The sequence below is a fragment of the Felis catus genome, chromosome A1 (genome assembly GCF_018350175.1).
Source record: "Felis catus isolate Fca126 chromosome A1, F.catus_Fca126_mat1.0, whole genome shotgun sequence".
Taxonomy (NCBI): domain Eukaryota; kingdom Metazoa; phylum Chordata; class Mammalia; order Carnivora; family Felidae; genus Felis; species Felis catus.
The window spans coordinates 176168499-176190242 of record NC_058368.1 but is presented as its reverse complement, the minus strand read 5'-3'; the positions used below and the strand labels follow the sequence as shown (position 1 = coordinate 176190242).

General features: G+C 48.8%; 1 protein-coding gene across 1 annotated transcript in view; it reads left to right on the top strand.

Moving 5' to 3' along the window:
- Positions 1–16782, top strand: part of BNIP1 (BCL2 interacting protein 1) — a 33847-nt gene extending 17065 nt beyond the window's left edge. The window contains exons 6-7 of the mRNA XM_045035386.1: positions 6726–6842; positions 16602–16782. Of these exons, the coding sequence (XP_044891321.1) occupies positions 6726–6838 (113 nt within the window). The 3' untranslated portion in view covers positions 6839–6842; positions 16602–16782. The remainder of the gene's footprint in view (positions 1–6725; positions 6843–16601) is intronic.
- The last annotated feature ends 4962 nt before the right edge of the window (positions 16783–21744 follow it).

The following is a 21744-nucleotide window of genomic DNA, read 5'->3' as shown; positions in this document are numbered from 1 at the left end:
AGAGGCACGTAGATGGGATTTAAAGCCATGAGGTTGGATGAGACCACCCAGAGATTTGAGTATAGACAGAGAAGTAACAACTACAAAAAAAGAGGAACCCGCAAACAAGACTGAGAAGGAATGCCCAGAGACAGAGGAGGCACTTGTACTGGTTAGACTTCTTAGGGAGTCTGTTCATCATTTAATCCCCCAAACAAGGAGACTTCCTGATATACAAGGATCTGTGTTTTTCATCATCATCTTCATCGTTATCATTGTGGCTGCCATCATCATCAAAAAGCATCTGATATTTATCGGGTTCCCGCTATGTGCCAGGCACTTGAGGACTGCACATAAATGTAGTCCCCCTGCCTTTAAGGACAGCCCAGAATGACGGTGGTGCCTGTGCACTGGGGACCTGTGTTCCCCTGGACAGGACACGGAAGAGCATGCCATCCCCCTGAGCCACCGCTGTCCTCTCCCCTTTACCACCCAACTTCTGTGACAAGTCTCCGTTTCCTCATCTCCCACTCCAGTCTGACTTCCACTCCTGTCACTCTCCCAAAAACAAGCCTTGCTGAGGCCTCCTCCAGACTGTTCATCTGAAGGACGTTTGCCTCCACCTTCTCTCATCCTCAGCCGTTGTTGACCAGTACCTCCTGCTTCTGTGACTCCACACTTCCGGTGTTCCTCTTGTTCTCTGAGAACTCCTGTTCATTCTTTTTTCTTCATCTCCCACTCAGCCTTAAGTGCTGCTTAGAGCTTCTGCCCTCGCCTCCCTCTATATATTCTCTCACAGGCAAGGACCTCCATGTCCCCCACGGTTTAATAATCATCAGGAGAATCACTGTCAATAATTCCAAAGTTATTTCTCCACCACAGACTCTCAGGTGAGCTCCAGGTTCCTCTGTCGTCTCCATTCCTCCACTCCTCCGCTGGAGCTCGTCCCTGACCTCTCTCTCCCAGTCTCTTCTCCAGCCTCCCAGTCTTCCCGGACACACCTCCCATCCCCCTTCCAGGCTTCCTGTTCCCTTCACCAAGGCCATCTGCTTGACACCTCTTCCCACCCCCCAAGGGAGGAGACTTCATTCAACGCTCAATATATTGTTCTGAAGGAAGGCAGATACCTTGTGTTGGCGAATTTAGATGGCCTGAAACGCTCTGCCGAAGGCAATTTGGCAGGGTGACCCAATTTGGATATTTGTCTAAGGAAAACTGTAGTCTAAAAAAAAGATAGTAAAATGTAAAATAAGCTCAGTTTTCGTCCTTGACTAATGGTGGTCTCCCCTGAGGCCCTGCCTGAGGGTTTGCCCAAGCTGTGTTTCTTCCCTAAACAAGGGCAGCATAAAAATAGCTGGGGGCTAATCTAAGAGATACCAGCCAGGAGTCTCAGCAGTTGTCAGGAATGAAGGGCTGCAGGCGGGTGGGGGGGGGGGGGAGAGGAGGGGTGGGTGTTATCTACCCCCCCAACCCCCCCCCCCAACCCCAGTCCTCAACAGCAGAGCCACAAGGGTCCATGGTATTGGTCACCTTGCATTTTCAATGGGCTACAGTGCACCAGCCCAGAATCAAATTGCAGTCCTCCCGGCCATATGCCCCTGGGCAGGGATTGCCCCTTTGTCATTTCCTCATCTGGAACGCAGAGGCAGCCAAGAGCATTGACCTCTTAGGGGTGCTGGGAGATTGAAGGACAAAAGTCCCCCGAGAGCTCACACAGTGCCTCACATAGTGCCTCTCACACTGTCACTCCAATGGCCACTGCATTCGTGGCATGACCTCATTCCCCTTTCTCTTTGGGGCTTTATTTTGGGTAAATGGTGGTTAGGCGAAGAGGATGCTGGGATAGGCAAGGAATCAGGCCCAAGGATGGAGTAGAGTTTCTTAAATGGCAGGGAGCTAAGTGGGACAGAGCAGGCTGTGGCAAATTGGTCATCTTTCCCAAGACGTCAAAAAAAAAAAAAAAAAAGTGAGAAGAATTAGCTCAGTGTAAAGTGTTCTGTTTTTTATTAATATTAAATCTTTGCTCTTCTCCCCCCCACAGTCTCATTCACTGGCAAAGAATGCTCCCGGATAAAAATCCATAATGTAGCAAGTTAACTATGGTCTGGAAAATGAGGAAACGGTCAATCAGTTTTAATCCTGACAGCTTGACTGGTGTGAAAAACAAGAGGGTTCCTGACAGAAAGGCTGTAGTTTCTAAGAAAGGAGTTTTTAGTGTGCAAGCGATGGCTGTGCCATTGCCACCCTCTGAATAGGTTCGCAAGCCAGTGGATTCGAGGGCCATGGGGAGGTGTGTTGTTAGACTGGGCAAGCTCCTGGCTGCCTCCCTGAATGACCTCCACCCACTGCACCCCCAGTCCATTCCAGAGTCCTACTGGTATGTGCTTCGGCTACACTCTGTGCTGGGCACTAAGGATAGAAGCATAAGATTCCACCTGCCTTGCGGAACCCACGGCCTGTTAGAGACAGAGCTGGAGCTAGATAGTCACCCCAGAGGTGGTAAGTGTGCCCTGGGGAGCACAGTGGGACAACCCCTTTAGACAGCTTAGAAGCAGCAAATAGTAGTTAAAATAAAATTAACAATGGAGCAATCATAATGAAATCCCAAATGAGGTTAATGTATTGAGTGCCAGGCACTGTGCGTTATTTCCTTTAACCCAGGAATTCTACCCATAGTTGGTCGTTGCTACCGCTGAGGCAGTTGAGATGCAAAAGGGTCCAGAAACACACCCAAGGTCACACAGCTAGTAACTGGTGAATCTAGGGTTCAAACCCAGACAGCTGGGCTCAAGAGTCTCTGGACTTCTCCCAACAGTAGGCATAAGAGAGGCCAACAAAGTTGTAGGGGCAGAGACCCCTCAATACACATCCCACCCAGCAACCAAAATGATGTAAAGGAGAGGGTAGAGATGGAGGGATTTGAGGGTGCGGGGTTCGCAGATCCCTGTGAGGATACCTGCTGAGCCTGAGGTCGGCACTAGGGGTTCAGGAACAGGACAGTCACATAAGCAAAAGAAAGAACTGACTGGTTTACGTAATGGATGTGGCTTTCGGCACAGCTGGATCCAGGTGCTCTACCAAAAATGTTAAGAACTCGTCCCCCTCCGTCTCTTCTCTGTTTCCCACCACTTGGCTTTCTTCTGAGTGGATGCTGACCAGGTATCAAGTCTCCCCCTTCCTCCATGGGCAGCTTCAGACTTCCATCCACTTAGCTTGGGATCCCTAAAGAAAGAGCCTTTCCCCTATGAGTTCCTAAGTATCCCTTGGTGGGGCCCTGCACTAGTCCCTGTGGTGAGAAGGCCAGGATGTCCTGATTGGAGAGGCCTGGGGTCACGTGCCCAACATTGGGGGGGAGTCAGCCCCTCTTTGACCAACAGCAGAGCCAAATATGGGAGGGGGTGGTTCCAGCTGCCTTTCAGCTAGCACAGTGGTGCACATGCAGTAGGCTTTATGAAGGTTGGGTTACTTCCTTTGTAGGAGGAAGCATACTTGGGCCAGAGGATTCCCCTTTATGAAAGTATTACATATTAATTGCAGTGAAATTAGAAAACATATTTAACCCATGCAAACTCCCCCTCCCAAAGACAGGAATTTATAAACCCATCTAGAGAGAATTGCTGGAAACATTTGGGAGGGCGTTCTATGTCTTTTTTTCTTTCTTCTTTTGTACCTTCAACAAATACAGGATTATCTGGTATAGCCTGTTCACTTTTTTTTTTACTTTAAAAATAATTGATGATGATACAATTTATAATAAACTACACATAATTAAACTGTACCATTTGCTGCATTTTGATGTGTGTACCACCACAATCCAGGTAATATCCATGACCCCCAAAAGCGTTCTGGTGACCTTTGTAATCTTTATTATTTTTTTTTCCTTTGTAATCTTTAATGCAGGTGCTGCCAAAGCGAACACGTGACCCTTTGTCACCTGTTGGCCGGCACTGCCCCCCCACTGCTCCCGCACTTTGTCCAGATGACCGCTGATCTGCTTTCGATCACGGTAGACTAGTTTGTACTTTTCATCATGTTACATGAATGGATCCTATCATATATACTACGTGGGGGATGTGGCTATTGGCTTCTTTACCTCTTATAACATTTTGAAGTTCATTTGTGTTGTCAAATGTGTCGATAGTTCATTTCTTTTTGTTGTTGGGTACGATTCCATTATATGGGTGTGTCACGGTCTGTTTATCCGAACTGGATAATGGACTTGCACAACCATGTTCATAGCAGCATTATTCACGGTAACGTACAGGTGGAAATAACCCAAGTGGCCCACCGATGGAGGAATGGATAAACAAAATGTGGTAATACATACAATGGAATATTACTAGGCCTTAAAAAGGAATGAAATTCTGCCACGTGCTACGCGGATGACATACTTTGAAGACATTATACTAAGGGAAATAAGCCAGACATGAGAGGACAAATATTGTATGAGCTCACTTACAGGAGGTACCTTTCCGAAAGTCATAGAAACAAAGTAGAAGGGTGGGGCTGTGGGCGGGGTGGGGTGGGAGTGGGGGAAAAATGAGAAGGGACAGTAGGGAGTTACAGTTTAATGGGGACAGAGTTTCAATTTAGGAGGATTCAATTTGGGAAAAGTTCTGGAGATGGATGGTGGCGATAGTCATACAATGGTGTGAATGTGCTTAATGCCACTGAATTATATACTGAAAAAGTCAAAATGATAAATTTTATGTTATGTGTATTTTACCGCACACAAAAAATTGTTTTAATGGCGAGGGTGGATTTCCTGGGACCCCAGTGGAGTGCCTCCAGATGTGAAGGTGAGCTGTCAGAGCCTGGACAGCTCTGGGACTGAGTCCTGAACAAGTCCTGAGCCCAAGCACTCTGCCCCTGCTGCCTCCCGTCTCTGCTCTTCTCTGGAAGGCTTCACCCCCTCAGCCTTTTCTTGGCAGGACACGTGACCACTCGCTGCTCTGGCATTTAAGAAGACGGAGAGAACTTTCTCCCATCTAGGAAGAAAGATACTAGGGAAGGATACTAGGGAACACAGACACCGGAAGCCTCACAGTCATGTTTAAAAACTCCCTCGCTTGCCCCCATATTATCACCTCCAAGGGCATGACCCTTCTTTACCAAAGTGAAATTTCCTTTGTCTCTCCCTTTTCCTACTGCCACAATTGGGCTTTGCCTAGTTTATTGGAATAACTTTCTGGATGGTCTCCTTACCCTAGGCTCTGAGGGCTGGGCTTATTTAAGGTGAAGAAACTTAGCACATTTCAAGAATATGAGGGTGAATGGAGAGGAAGGTACACAAGGTCATGGAGGAAGTGAAAAGAGAGGGTTCACCTTGGGAAGGGGGTTCAGGTTCTGCTCTAAGAACACTTTGAGGGAGTATGTGCACACGTGGAGACATCTGCTGTCTCTGGTTTCTCTTTCATGAGGGTTCAAGGTGGGGTTAGGGGTGCTGAGGAGATGAAAAAGACAGAGACTCATGGGGTGGTGGGTAGGATGGCTGGTGGTATTGGAGCATTGCAGAGGTTCTGGGAACTTTGGTTCAGGAAACCCCTGTGTGATCACTTTAAAAGATGTTTGCAAATTTCTTGACATTCTTTTCATCAAGAGGTATAGTCTTAAGTCCTCACCTCTTGAATATGGACTGACTGTCACCATGTGCTTCTAACAGTACACTGCAGTGGCAGTGTGGCTGTGTCACGTCTCAGATGTGACAATATAAGGCAACATAGCATCCATCTGGCTCTCTGGGGACACTCACCCTTAGAACCCAGCCACCATGCTGTGAAGAAGCCAAGGCCAAACAGGGAGGCCATTTGCTAGTGTTCCAGCCCAGCTGAGGTCCCTGCTGACAGCCAGCATCAGATGCCAGGCATGTGCGTGGCGAAGGCTTCGAAATGACTCCGGCACCAGCCACCATCTCACTGCACCTGCGTGAGAGGCCCCAAGGAGGAAACACCTGGCTGAACCCCACGGATCCCCGGAACCCCGAGAGGAAATAACAGTGGGCGAATGCTGTTGTTTTCCGCCGCTGTGTCTGGGGCGATTTGTTAGGCAGCAGTTATTACCTGGAAAGTGCTGCCAGATCTGCTTCCCTCGCAACATCGGTTCCTTTGGTTGATTTTGTCCTCGTTGGATGAACACTCATCTTGTGATGGTAAAGTGATTCATCTGATGGTAAAAAGTGGTACAGGTTCATCTGCGAAAATTTGGAAAAAAGCAACAAAGTCTAAAGAAGAAAAAAAATTTTACCTGAAAACCCTACTAGCCAAAATAATCCCCAGCACGTAATAGGCGTATTATGTAAATAATATGTAAAATTATGTAAATAAATATTTCCTGAGTAAGTGAATGAACCTGATGATTTGACCCCTCTCCATTTTTGGGCATTTAGGTTGTTTGCAGGTTTTTGGATGGTAGGTTTCTTTTTTTTTTTTTTTTTTTAAAGTTTATTTACTTATTTTGAGAGAGAAAGAGAGCAAGCAAGGGAAGGACAGAGAGGGAGAGAGAGAATGCCAAGCAGGCTCCGTGCTGTCAGCACAGAGCCTGACCTGGGGCTTGAACTCACAAATTGTGAGATCATGACCTGAGCCGAAACCAAGAGTCAGAAACTTAACTAATAACCCAGGAGCCCCCAGAATGGTAGGTTTTTGACCTCTGGAGTTTCCTGTGCCGAGCAGGTTGGAAGCCGGGCACAGTGAACTTGTTCGGCAAGCCATTCTAAGGTTTGCAACCTCAACATTTGTCTTTCCCAGGTAGAAAAGCATTTCCTGGAGCCTTCAGCTTCCTCCCATCTAGGGCATTGACTCGCCCCCAGCTTGGAAAAGAGATTGCAAACATCTTCCTTCTGGAAAATGGATTTACATAGGAAGGTGAGCTTTCAGGGGTAATATTTATTTCCATCTTTCAGTCGCACTGCTCATGTTCCTCAGCGTCGTGCTGACTTCAAACTCTTTATCCAGCAAGTATAGGTATTGTCATCAGCTACTCTCAGGAACAAATGTGGTTGTGTAATCCCAGGGCCTACGAGCAATGTGGCAGCAACTGAAACCAAATTATTAACCATTTTCTAAACCAAAAACTGAAAAGCAAATAGCAGAGGTACTTTTGAGCAGATAGTATTAGTGATCCAGAATTTTATCAATCTTCTAACCAAAATTCACCCAGATCCTTCTAACTTAAAAGAGTCCCCTCACAAGGTTAATGTGTTTCTTTGTGTATTTTAACACACATAACATTGCTTTCTTCTCTAGTGTTCTTGCAGTGATGTAACTTGTAGAAACAGAACGGAGTTTAAGCAGGGGGTTGGGGGGGCTCCCCAGGTAACCAGGAGTATTTCCCTCCTTTCCTTAGGGACTGGGGAAGTAGGTATAGCTAAGCACAGATGAGGTTATTTGGTTGTAGTAGGGAATAGTCTGGGGGAAGGACCCACACTCTTTTCCTTTGGGCAGGAAAGGGATGTCTCTCTCCCTCGGCCTCAGCGTTGAGAAGCAAATGCCCTGTGGTGGGCATCTGCTGTGTCTGCCTCTCCCACATCTATTTCCCTTCATCTGGGAATACCCCACCCCTGCCAGTTTTTCTTTGGGGAACTACCCTTCTTCACTCTCAGTCCACATGGTTAGGGTGGAGCTCACCCAACCCTTGATGCCAGGGTTGGAGATGTGACCTGGACAGTGAGGGTCAGATTAGCTAAGTGATTGTCTCATATAACCAAAGCCAGGCCACCAAACATCAGTCCTCAGATATTTGCTAGAATTATCCAGAAAGAATTCTGGAGATTGCTAAGATTTCTGGGATTGCTAAACTCATAGGAAAGGATCCTGGAGTTACTATCTTTGGGGGATCCTGTTCAAGAAGAGAGCTGAGAGTCAGAGGGACAGAGAGACAGCATCCTATTGACATAATTTAAGACCCCAGGATCTAGCCATGCCTGAAACCAGCTGTATTTCTAGTCTCCCTATGTAGGTCATCCAAAAATTAACTTATTTTACTTTGGGTTCTGTCACTTGCAACTGAAAGGGTCCTTACTCATACAGCCCCTGCATATTAGAGGAGGGAGAAATGAAGAGGGAAGGAACTGGCAGGCCAACCCCCTTCCCAAAGAAGCTTCCGAACAAGGGCCCTCCACATCAGCATGGCCTGAAGAAGAACAGTTTTTATCCGGACTGCTCCCTGCGAAGGCCCAAGCCCCGTAGGCCTCGTGGCTTACTTTTACCACCAGTTGTTCAGTTAACTGTGGACTGGTCTTAACCCAGAGCTGGGATTAACGTTGTCCCAAAGTCTGGGATTTGGCCCTTATTGATGTTAAGCCTGACCCTTGGCTTACGACGGGTTTCTGCCCCAAGACCAAGCCCTACTTGACCACAGGGATGAGTGCTTAAATCTGACCACTGACCAAGAATAAAGAAACTGGGTGTCAAAAGCTTTACCAACCCCAGTGGTGTTTCCTGTTTGGGTTGCAACCTAATTACCATCTCATAACTTCCCCACCTTTGTTGGGGGGCCCCCAGTGCCCAAGGCAGAAACTCAACCTCCTTCCCACCTCCTTTGTCTTTACCTCTGACTAGTCATGAGGCCCTCACTTCCACAGAAACACTTAGTATGAAGAAATGTGACCGGATTCAAAGTCCCAAGAAGTTCGTACACTTATGATTGCCAAGTGAAAGAAAAGAGAGGTTCTTTAAACGTAGTTTTGACCGTTGTAAATTTTTAGAGATGGCAAAAAAATTTTTCTAAACTTTTTTTTAACTACTTATGAAAGCAAAATTTGTTGTTTTTTGTTTTTTTTAATAATATTTTTAAGTTTATTTATTTTGAGAGAGCACATGTGTGGGCATGCTTATGAGTGGGGAGGGGCAGAGAGTGGGAGAGAGAATCCCAAGCAGGCTCTGCCCTGTCAGTACAGAGCACCACTGGGGGCTCAATCTCACAAACTGTGAAATCATGACCCTGACCCGAGCTGAGATCAAGAGCCGGACTGAGCCACCCAGGCACCCTGTGAAAGCAAAATTTCTTAGCAATGGTGACTATTAAGAATTTGAAGCATTCGTCATTAAAGCAAAGATTGCAGGTGGCCGTGAGCCTAAAGCCTGACACAAAAGTTACATTCATGGAAGGAAATTCTCATTCAGATTTTTAAAAATATTTCATTCAAATTTCCTATTAAATAGGTTTCCTGCTCTTCGTAATTTATTTCTAAATCAGTTACATATTATGAAAGTGTGGTGAATGTTTTCACTAAGCCCCATAGAGACAGGTCTGAAACCCCTCTTGTGTTGCCATAGCAACATTACCATCTTGGTAAAACAACTTTCTACCCTTTGGTATGTGTGAAGTATTTCTTTAAAAAGTCTGACAACTAGGAATCCAGAAGCTTGGATCATCCTTACTGTCATCACTTTCTAGTCCAGACCCAGCACACTATTTTCATTTTCTCCTCTGTACCCATCTCAGGCTCCTACTGAAAAGCCCACAGCTAGTCCACCAGTAAAATGAAAAACAAAACCACGTCAAGCATGGACTTCCATGTCATTGCGTGTAGAATGGAGGCACAATGCCTGTCTCTTTTCTACTTTTCAAATTGGTTATGAGAATAGCATGATTATCCCTTGAATAAAACTGACACGTAAATATTCTCGCATATGCAAATTCTATATGGAAGGAGCCCCATTTCCAAAAGCCGTGTGAGAACAAGATGATTTCCCTTCAGAAAAATGACTAACTGTATGGTGTGTTAGAACACAAAATCCAAAGTCTTTGCAGATTGGAACTCCTTGGGAGACGTGCGCCAGATAACAGAGAAGCTTAAGACGACATGTTCACTTGGGCATTTATCCCAGAGAAGTGGAAGTTTATATCCACACAGAAACCCACAGACAAGTGTTCACAGTGGATTTAATAGCCCCCAAACCAGAAACAACTCCAATGTCCTCCAGCTGGTGAATGGCTGATCAAATTCTGGTGCATCTTTACACTAGAACACTACTCAGCAGTAACGGGGGGCAAACTGTCCATATGTGCAACGACCTGGATGGGCGTTGTGGGAATGATGCTTAGTGAAGAAAGCCAGTGTCAAAGGCTGCATGCCCTATGAGTCCATTTATGGAACATTCTCAAAATGACAAAACTACAGAGGTGGAGACCAGATTAGAGGCTGCCAGGGGACGGGTGGAGGGAGTTTTGGCTGTGAAGAGGTAACGTGAGGGGATTCCTAGGTGGGGATGGAAAGGGTCCATGTCTTGATGACCGTGGTGGTTACACCAGTCTATCCATGGGATAAAATTACACAGAAACACACACACACACACACACAAGTGAACACGTAAAAACCAGTGCGGAGGAAGGTCGGCGGTCTAGTTAACCGTACTATGTCCACATCAGTCTCCTTGTGATGTTGGGCTATTGCTCTAGAAGATGTTACCACAGGGGGAGGGCTGGCTGAAGGGTCCGTGGAATCCTGTGTACTATTTTTGCAACTTCCTGGGAGTCTCTAATTATTTCCAAAGTTTTTAAAAACCTTAAACATTAGGAATTAATACAGATAATACTTTTTTTTTTTAATACTTAAAAAAAAAAAGGCTTCTTGCTGGACTCAGGTTCAGTTTACTTGTGCTTGACTCGCTAAGTACTGTGCAGGGGCACAAGTCCAAGTGCAGAGTATCATGTACCTTATGTGCTTGTGAATTTGACGTGTCTGTTCCCCCCCCCCCCCCCCCCAGTAAAGACCAGGCTGCAGCTCGTCAACTGAAGTGAGATGTGGCTTTAATTCCTAGACTCTCAGTCCTCACAGTCATCCATTTGGTTGGGGACCAGAGGTCACCTGGCGGAAGTGCATCCCTTCTGTCTCACTTCTCGCCTTCCTGGCCATGGCCGTGGGTCCTTTTAACAGAGTGGCCCCTCCAGGTGTGGCCCCCATGACCCCTGTCTTCCCCTCACCGGGTGCAGTGCTCACGTGGGAGGCTGTCCAAGGCCCCCATCACTGGCTTCAAAGGCGGCCCTTTCAAGGAAACAGAGCTCAGCTGTCCGTGCCCTGTGAATAGTTATGAGTTGGGGCGGGAACTCTAGAGAATCACAAGCAGCTCCGATTCCCATGCTTAGGGCCACTCAAACCACCTGGCTTTGAAGCCCCAGCTGGGGTGTCTGTGCAGCTTCCAGCAGAGCAGAGTTCAGGGAAGGAAAACAGATGGCTGACTCATTAGCGGAGGACAGGGGACAGCATCCTCAGGCCAAGAATCCAGGGCTCCAGATGAGTTTCAGCATCCCCTGGGGTAGCTCCGAGCCTCTGGAGGAATAACCCAGGGGTGCCGCCAGGCTCAACAGCACCTTGAGGAGTTGGAAAGTTGTGTCCCTCTAGGGGGGGTCACGGGTCCTCTGGCCCACTCAGTCGGCCAGCAAGTGGCACCTTACGTGAGCATATTCAGCCGGTTCAAGGAAAGCTCAGATGGCCAGAGGAGAAGGCTGGAATGCAGGCTGGGACCGGCTATGAAGGACTTAGATTTTCATGCCAAGGGATTTGAACCTCATTCTGTGCTTGAGTGGAGGGCCAGGTGTCAGTCAAGTGAGGCATACCCCAAAACCTAAGCCTGAGGGAAATCTAGTTTCCTACCTCGTGGCTGTAATTGACCGTGGTAGTTTTGAAATACAGCCACAGATTTGTTGGCACTTCTCTTTTGGAGGAGGAGTCTATGTCTCTGTCCATAAACTCCATGCCCTTCCTCTCAAAACTGCAAGGGCTTGGGACTCTTTTGATGAATGGAGTACAGCGGAGGTGATTCTCTGTGACTTCCAAGGTTAAGTGAGGAAAGGCCATACAGCCAAACCTCGTTCTCCTGAACCCTTGCCCTTGGAAAACTGAGCTGCCGTGTAAGAAGTTCAACTCTCCTGAGGCCAATATGGTGTGAGGCTCCCAATCCACATGGAGAAGCCAGCGTAGATGCTTGGGCTGTCAGTTCAAGTTGCGGTCAATCTTGGGGTCATCCCAGCGTAGGTGCCAGATAAGTGAGTAAAAAAGGCTCCAGGTAATCCGAGCCCCCAGCCATTGCAGTCTTCCCAGCTGGGACCCCAGACACCATGGAGGGGAGACAAATCATCCACACTATGCCTCATCTGGATTCTTGGCCAATAGAAGAGTTAAACAGTTGTTCTGTTGTTTTGGGGTGGTTTGCCACATAGTATCAGATAACTGGAACATTACCGATAACCTGAGTAAGACAGAGATCTTAACCTCAGATGCTTCCACTTGGGCAAGGCATGAAGTAAGAATGTGAGCGTGGGGCCTAATGAGGGAGTGGGGGGGGGCCAGTAAAAACACCGTACCTGGCGAAAAGCACCCACCTGATGGCGCTGGGGTGAGGCCTTTGTGACATTTGGATTAAACCAGTAACACCTTGGTCAACGTGAACCAAGAGTTGGAGCACACTGTAAGCTCCAACCAGCATCATCTGGGGCAATCTCAGGGAGGCCCAACTATTAGAGGGGACTGTAGATGCTTTTTTGAAGCAGAAGCCTCATCTGTTGTGTGGCGCTCACCTAGAGAAACAACCTTGTGATCACTTCAGCCAGGAGGATAGGAAAGGGCTGCCCCTGAGGCCTCACCTCACAGTACCCCCCAGCTCTGTCCATCAGGGAGGGGTGGGTCCTCACCTTCCCTGCTCTGGTTCCAGCCTCCCCCACAAATGCCTCTCCATGATGGTGGTGCCCTGGTCCTGTCACCTCCCGCCCAGGCTCTTCACCCCTACCCCTACCCCTGGGCCTCCAGGCCTCCACATGTGTCCCTAGGACCTAGCATGGTGTCTGCACATAATAGTTGCTCACTAAGAACTTGGTACATGAGTGGATGGCTTAAAACAATAGACAATTATTGTCATACAATTCTAGAGGCTAGAAGTCTGGGATCAAAGTGTTGACAGGTCCGTGGTCCCTCTGACAGCTCGAGGGGAGAATCCTCCCTTGCTTCTTCTAGCTTCTGGTAGTTACCAACAATCTCTGATGTTCCTTGGCTTGTAGATGCATCACTCCAGTCTTGGCCTACACCACCACATGATCATCCTCTCCCTCTATGTCTTCATGGTCTTCCCTCTGTGCACATCTGTCTCTGTGTCCAATTTACCCTTTTAATAAGGAGACCAATCATACTGCCTTATGGCCTCCCCTAATGACTTCACCTTAATTAATTACATCAGGAATGGCCCTATTTTCAAATAAGGCCACATTCTGAGGTACTGGGTATCAGGACTTCGCATATCTTTATGGGGGATGGGGGGGACGACACAATTCAACCTATAACAGCTTGGATAACATAAGTCCACCCCAAGATAAGGACCTACTCCCAGGATGCTGATGAAAAGCCCTCTGAGCCAGCAGGATGAGGATGAGAACCCAGTCTGAGGGGTTCACCAGGTGACCAGTGGAGCACCCATCTGGGAGGACTTCTCAGGCACCCTAATGCATCGGCTCTCCCATGGGCTTACCATCCCGTGTAGAGGTAACCCCTTTTCTTGCCTTTTGGCACATCTCTTCATAGGGCAACACTTACTACCACATGTCATTATTTTATTCACTAGAAGCTCCAAGAAGGACAGGGTCCTCATATATCTTATTAACTCTTCTTTCCCCAGCCCCAGCACAATGTCTCAACAAATACTGAGTGCACACATGAATGAATAAATGAATAGTGATTCACTGGAGGGGAAAAAGGGGTTTCAGAAAGCTCCCTTTGAATCACTGTGGAGGGGCAGAGATGGAAATTGAGGGGACCAAGGAGGCGGGCGCAGCCATAGGCTGTCACATAGAAAGCATTTGAAAATTGATTTGCGGAGGTTTCAACCCGAATGCAAAATTGCTGCCTGTTCCTTCTAGGAGAGGGGTACCTTTGTGCCGTGATAATGGCACCCCTGGGAGCCAGGGAGGTGCTGGGCAGGGATCAGCACACGCCTAGTGCCGTGAATGGACCGGTGGGTGGGAAATACAGGACAGCATGAAAGCAGGCAGCAGCCCACCCTGGCTCCCTCCTTTCCAATTGTGTGCTGGTCAAATATGACCCAGCAAGGCTTGATAACTCACCCCTTTCCAGACCTGTCTTGCCCTCATACCTTTCCTTTCTGGTGTGGTGGCCAAGGTGACCAGGGACAGTGACAGCAGAGCAGACCTATGCCCTCGGCAAACCCTCTTACAAGGAACAGTCATGCTAGCCAGCTGCTAGCCCGTGAACAGATACAGAAAATGTTATCATATCTGTCTGTTCAAACCACGTGATGTAAACCCCACTCAGTGATTTACAAGCCCTTTAACTAGTGTTTCTCAGTAAGCGCTCCCACAGGCAGGACCTCATTGCCCCAGTGACGCACAGGAACCCGAGATACAACAGAATGAAGTGTCTTGACCAAGATCCTACAGCTCAAGAGCAGCAGTCGGACTCTCTGTGCCCAAAGCCTGTCCTCGACCTACACTGCAACCCGACTTCCAATTCTACCCAGTTGGGATTGTCCACGAGGAATCTCAGCTTTGGGGCCCAGGACTGAAACTACCTTAGTTAGGCCCAGTCTCCCGCTTGAGACAGAGACCCATGGAAAGTGGGGAAGGGAACTGATGTTTGTTGAGAACCTGTATTATCCCATTTTTATACTCCCAGCAGCATGGCACGTGGGACTTTATTAGTCCCATTTGACAGGGAAATCAAGAGGTTGTTTCATGACGCTAGAGCATCATAGGATAATAACATAGGTCGGTGGGTGCTAAAACCAGTGCTTTTGCTACTACCCCATGGTCCTTTCCAGAAGAAGGCCTCCCTGTACCTCCCTGTGTCCTCCCCCAGACAACAGATCCTTATGCATCCCATGGGCCCTGCTTGCCTGTGGCTGTAGGATGTGGTCAGTCCCCCCACCCAGTACTGGGCTCAGTGGAGATAAGAGGATGGGGATTGTTGGGCTGGGTTGGGGTGGATGCCATTTAGGGATGGGACCATCCCTATGCCGGCCAAGGCCCATCTGGAGAGAAACCCCAGCTGACCATAGCCCTCAGGAGCCTTTCCTGTAGATTCAGGGTGAGGATACTCTGCAGATATCCAGTAAGGTTGACAAGACCCTTAGATGAGACACCCTTAGAGAGGGCCCCTGAACTCCAATGGCCTACCTAGCTCACCAGATGTATATTTTACCCAGTCCTGGGCAGAAGGGAGGGGAAGGGAGGAAGGGAAGAAGGAGAGGGCAGGTACAGAGGGTGAAACATAGCCTAGGCAGTCTGGCATCGGCTCCTACAAACTATAAAATGAACCCAAGAGAGAATGTTGAGCTTAGCTGGGGCAGGTGGCAGAGGCGTGATAGGGGAGGCATACTTTGCCTTAGATTTGAAGAATGAGGAAGACTTACCAGGGAGTCAGTCTAGGGAGGGCATTCCAGACAGAGGGAAGGGTGTACACAAAGGGCACAGGGGAGTGACGGATCATGGGAGGGCAAATTTCTGAGGCATACAGGTGGGACATGAGGCTGGAGGGATGAGCAGGGCGATTAGATGACAGAGACTGCTCATTCCCTCCTCTTTGTATTGTAACAATTTTTAGGTAGGCACGAACATAGACATCAGCTTACCTACATTTGGCAACCTCCCTCGCAGCTAGGTAGGTGTGGCGAGGCAACTATTTTCAGATAGCAGGACAAGAGTGAATGTTCTAAGTGAAACTTACAGATTGTGCCCCTCTCTACTTTTCCCTCATCCCCCTGGCTGGGATGCAGCTGGGATGGTGGGGCCATCTCAGACCATGAGGTAGCTGTTGCATATTGAGAACAAATTACAGAACAGGATAGAAAGAGCCCAGATTCCCAACACCATCAAATCATAAGTTGGAACAAACTTTGCATGAAAGAGAGATAAACTTGTAATTTGCTGAAGCCATTCTAGTTTGGGGGTGCCTTATTATAGCCGCCTTTTATCCTAACTTCATTATACCCTGCAGAGAGGTTTAGTTCTCTCCCCAGAACAGCGGATACAAACTCGACGACTGATAGAGGCCAAGCAAGCCATGCAGATGAGGAAGGCAGACTGGGTGCTTCTTTTCACCAAAAAATACCTTCTTTCCTGTTTGAAATACAGGATCCTCGCCGCCTAGCTTTAGTTTTTCCAATTTTGCAAGACAGGGACATAAGAAAGCTTTCTCTCTCCTCAACGCCGCCGTAAGAGAAACAGCTGGTGCCGCCTCATTGTTGGGGAACGATAGGGGGTGGTGAGGACTGTGGTGAATTGGAGAGCAGATGCTTCAGTCAAGGGGCAGCTGCCACCTGGCCTCTCCTCGTGGCTGCCACGTGGGAACATGAGCGCCCATGGCTGGATAACTCCACTTTTCAAATTTAATAATCTGAATTGTTAAAGTGCACAACATTTGGGGGCGCCTGGGTGGCTCAGTCGGTCAAGCATCCGATTTCGGCTCAGGTCATGATCTCACGGTTCGTGGGTCCAAGCCCCACGTCGGGCTCTGAGTTGACAGCTTGGAGCCTGCTTCAGATTCTGTGTCTCCCCCTCTCTCTCTCTCCCTCCCCTGCTTGTGCGCTCTCTCTCTCTCTCTCTCTCTCTCTCTCTCTCTCTCTCTCTCTCTCAAAAATAAATAAACATTAAAAAAAAGTTTGGCACCATCTGTGTAGCAGAGGAGAGGAGCCCAGAGCCTCCTGAGAGAGCAGCCAGCTGAGAGACCTCACAGGGGAAGAGCTTGGTCGGATGGACAGTCCTTCAGCTCTGCAGCACCTCCAAACGGTAGCACAAGGCCAGTAACATGAGACCACCTGGGGCCATGAGACGTGGGACAAAGAGAAGATAGTCTGGAGCAGCACAGAGCCTGTCTTCAGCGTCGCTGTCACACCGTTACGGTAAGGAGGAACTGCCAAGGAGTTACTTTCCGAGCTCCTAGAATAATCTTTAAAGGCATTACATCAATATTCATGAAAATCACATTCATTGTGCTCATTTTAGAAGAGAGAGAGAGAGAGAACCCTGCCTGGGCAAAACATTCCAGTTTACAACCTCAACAACTCTAGTGACTGGAGAGCATGATGGAATTTCGAATGAGGACGTTGTGGGGAGAGATCTGTGTGGAGAATGGATTGGAGAGTGAGAGACAGGGTCGGTGGCCCAGGCTGGTAGAAGGCAATGGAGCCTGACTAAGGTGGTGACTGTGGGCACAGAGAAGGGCAGGCCAGAGCCCAAGGCCACCGCCAGCGGGGAAGTGGACCACCCCCCCTTCCCTGGCTTGCATCTGGCTGTGCTTTGGGAGGCCCTCCGGCTGGCTCTGCGGTGGGGGCTTGGGAAGGTGGGTGCGGGGTGGGGGGTGCTGGCCCCGCAGAGAGCGACCTCTCTCAGGAGCCTCATCCCTGATGTGCTGCAGCCCACCTAGAACATCAGCAACCCAGTTTGGACGCTTCACAGGAGCTCGGTGTGGGTAGGGCAGCATTTCCCACGGTGTGGCTCCCACAATGTGGGGCACAGGACCCTGGGGCCATGAAAGACAATTTCATTGTATTTTTTGATGCGTTTATTTATTTTTGAGGGGAAGGGAAGGGGCGGGGGGCGGGGCACAGAGGCTCTGAAGCGGGCTGTGTGCTGACAGCAAGAGCCCAATGTGGGGCTCAAACTCACAAACCTTGAGATCGTGACCTGAGCCGAAGACAGACGTTTAAGCGAATGAGCCATCCAGGTACCCCCATGAAAGGCAGTTTTAGATGGTGCACAGAAAACATTTTAGTTGTCAGTAATTTTGTACTGACTTCCACGTACCTTTGGGAAATGGAACTGGCATATCAAAGCTGTGGTTTCACAGGTATTGTTGAGGATTAGGCAAGTAAAAGCAGTGAGTCACTTAAAGTGAACTTGGGGAACATGTAAAGTAAATAAGCACCCGAGCGCCAGGGTGAGTGGCCGTGGGAGAAACGGAGAAGGTGAGGCGTCAGGGCTGGGGTTGGCTGCGCTGGCGGTTTCCAGTTCAGCCAGCCATCTTTCATTACCTTTGGTTGTCTTGTGTTTGCTAGATACTGGCTCAGTGTTTGCACACACATCGGGCTACTTATTGCTCACAAGCCCGCCTGCTCAGTCTTTTTGTCCTCGTTGGAGGATAAGACAGGCTAAATGCCAAGGGCTGGCCTGGACTCTAAGCTCGGTGTCTGGCTGTTTGGGACAGTTGTGACAGGCAGGCCGTTACTCCACAAACAGCTCTGAGAGGCGGGGCTGGAGCAGGGGTCCCCCTGGCTCAGGAGCTGGCCGTGGCCCTCAAGGAAAGACGTTCACCAAGTGTTGAGCACTTGCTAGGGTTGTTCTGAGGACCCTCGCAGGGTCAGCCAGACTTTGTTTTGTTTTTCAACATAAAAAGTGTTTTTTCAGTTTTTCAAGGAAATGCATGATCATCCTAAAAATTCAGAAAGAAGGAAGAAAACAGACACACATAATCCCACCAGAGATGATCAGTGTTAGTGACAGACAGACATTTGGGTCCAGGTTCATCATATCAGAATGCAGGGGAAAGCATTTTCTCTCCATAACAGAAGTGTCTCCCCATAGCCACTCCCCACCCCTTTCTGGTACCCCATCAGGTTGCCCCCCCAACATCAACAACATTTGACAGGTCCAAGGACTTTTCTTCATCTGATAGAATGTTCTGGTTTCTACCCCTTGGCTTCCGGTGTTCCCCCACAGTTGTGCTCTGTAGTCTCTCTTCCCTTCTGGCCCTCTAACCCCCGTCTGTCTGTGCTACGAGGCCACAAAGCTCGGCCTGACGGCTTTGGCATTGAAAACACCTGACTTTCCAGTGCCATCTGAGGAGGGCGATGCTCCTAGCCCAGCTCAGAACAAAATCCAGAGTGTTTCTGGTAAAGAGATTAGGAACATAAAAAGGAGCAAGTGTCTGGGCACGGGAGCTAATTGCTTGCGAGGCCTCGCCTGCCGCAGGCCCTGCGGCTCACCCCACACTTGACTCCGGACCGCAGGTCCCAGAGGCTGCGGATGAAAGAGCAGAGGCTGGATTCCAGCATCTTGATTTCAGCCCGCAGCTTGGACAGCTGTGTGAAGCAGGCCCCCGCTTCCACAAGGGGAAGGCGGCCCAGCCATCTGGTTGGCGGGAGTCAGGGGCATGATTAGCTTCTTCTAAAAGCCATGCTTAAACCAGGTTCTCTGGCTTTGAAGATGATTCCTGCAGGACCAACAGTTCATTTCCTTGTGGGGAAACACTGTCAGGTTCAAAAGCCATCATTCTCCCGGGAGGCCCGGTGGCTCTCTCCTCATCTATAAACACTGTTAAGGAGGGGCTAGGTTTCTGTTCTAACAGTTCCTTGAGCTTTACGCTTAATGGGGACAGGGTGGCACAGGGAACAGATGGGCAGTGAGGCCATCGATGGCCCCGAACAATTTGGTCTCGTCGTCTTGTGTGTTTTATTTTCAACGATGCAGCTGTGCTCTCTGCCGCTCTTTCAATAAGGGCACGCCGTTCTCAGCCCAGGCACCACACCTCCAGGGAACATCCATCCGTTTGCCATGTATTTACTGAGCAGTTACTGTGTTCCAGGCAGGGTGAACCAAACGGAGCAGTAGAGTCTGGAGGATACAAGAATGGGCTCTGGGCCAAGCCTGCCTGAGTCCCGAGTTCAGTCCTGGCTCAGCCCCTTACTCTCCATGTTCTGTTCACTAAGACTCCAGGCCTTGTCCGTAACAGGAAGGTAATGATGGAATCTGTCTACGGGGTTACTCTGAGGATTAAATGTGATGTTGCAAGTGCAGCCTGATGCTTCGTAATTGCTCAGTGAGTACTGACAGTGATTGCATAGTCCCTGCCCTCCATGGTGCTGATGGTCTAGAAGGGACAACAGCAAAGCAATGCATCTGCAAATGTGTGGAACAGATGTCATAAGGGGCGCTAAAATAGAGGACACGGAAGCACTCAATTTAGTCTAGGGCTCAGGAAGGCCCTCTCGGAGAAAGCCACCTGCAGGAGCGAGTGACGCTGCTGGAGAGGTGGACAGGTCTCATTGCCCAGACAAGGAGTTCGGGATCCCCTGCAGGCAACGGGGAATCCGTGGAGGGTCTCGTGCAGGGAAGTGACAGCCTCCAACTTCTGCCGTGTGGAGACGAGACTCTAGGGAAGTGGATTTGTTTTCTATTATCACAAACTCAGCGGCTTCAAACAATACAGATTTATTATCTTACAGTCCTGGAAGTTGGAAGCTCTCAAATCAAGGTGGCAGGGGGGCTGTGTTCCTTCCAGAGGCTCTAGGGAGCCTTTTCCTTGCCTTTGCCGGTTTCTGGAGGCTTCCTGCCTTCATCCTCCCCCAGGTGCGTTCACCGCAACCTCCGCCATGATTGTCACATTTCCTTCTTTGACTCCAAGCCTCCTGCCTCTTGTAAGGACCCTTGGGACGACAGTGGGCCACACAGTTGGGCGCCAGTCCGCCCATTTCAAGACCCTCAACCTAATCATACCTGCAAAGGATTTTTTTTTTTCCTTATAAGGTAACATTTTCACAAGTTCTGGAGATTAGGCCATAAACCTCATTGACATCATTGTGGGAGACTGTTATGCTGTCTAACACAGGGGGCAGGAATGGAAAAGAGGAGACTGGTTGGGAGGCTACTGTGATCATGCAGGCGAGAAGGAACGATAGTCTGGACCAGGTTGGAAGCCGTGGAAGTGGAGAGAAGTGGGTGGAATTAGAGAGCTTTACTGGTTGCCCTGGCAGAGGAAAAATGAAAGATGGACTAGTGTTCTGGCCCTTAAAGCTTTCATCTGGAATTGACATGTTAATATCACTTCTGCTCACAAGTGACATGGCCGTGCTAACTTTAAGGTGGTGGGGAAATGCAATCATGTTATGTGCCCCTCAGGAAGATAGTGTGTGTGAACCAGCCTCGTGACTGCCACATCTGTCATAGAGACACCGGAGCTAAGGGCCATCTAAGGCAGCATTCATCCAGCTGGCTTCTCATGCCCCTTGAAATAAAATCCCAGCTTCCTACAGTGGCTTCATGTGAGTTAACTATACCCAAAATAATGCTGTGAAACAATCCCTTCCCACCAATCCAGTGGCTTAAAACCGTCAGGTTTTTTCCAACATCTTTGGGTCGGCTGTAGTTTGACTGAGGTTGGGTGGGCTTGGCCCAGGCTCTAGGTTAGGTCCAGGCCTGCTCCAGGTGTCTCTTATCCTCCTTGGACCAGTGGGCTGGCAGAAGCCCAAGATAGTAAGCCCCACCATGAAAGCATATGTCAAACCTCTGCCAGTGTCCTATCTGTTAACATCTCATTCATCAAAACAACTCCCCTGGGCAAGCCCAAAGTCAAGGGTCAGGGAAATTCATGTACAGACATAAATGCCATACAGAGCAGTGGAGACTTATGACCAATCTGCCCTATGTCCACAAGGCTGACTTCTCCAAGCCCACATCATATTCCTCCACCCATCCACTGAGCCAACCATCTAAGTGCTCACTAAGCTCCGACCAGCTTGTTTTTCAAACATGCCAAAGTAATTCCCACCTCAGGGCCTTTGCACAAGCTGCTCCCTCTGCCTTGAACTCTCTTCTCCAGATTCTTCCCTGGCTGCTCCATCTAAAAACTCAGAACATAACTAAAATGTTACTTCCAACGTGTGGCCTTACCAGACCACAATGCTTAAAACACCTCTCTCCGTCCCTTACCCTATCTCACCCATCCAAAGCACCCTCTGTCACATCACCCAGCAGAATTTTTTCTCAGTACTACAATCTCAAATGACTCTCTCTATACATGTATTTGTTCGTTTATTGTCAGCCTTC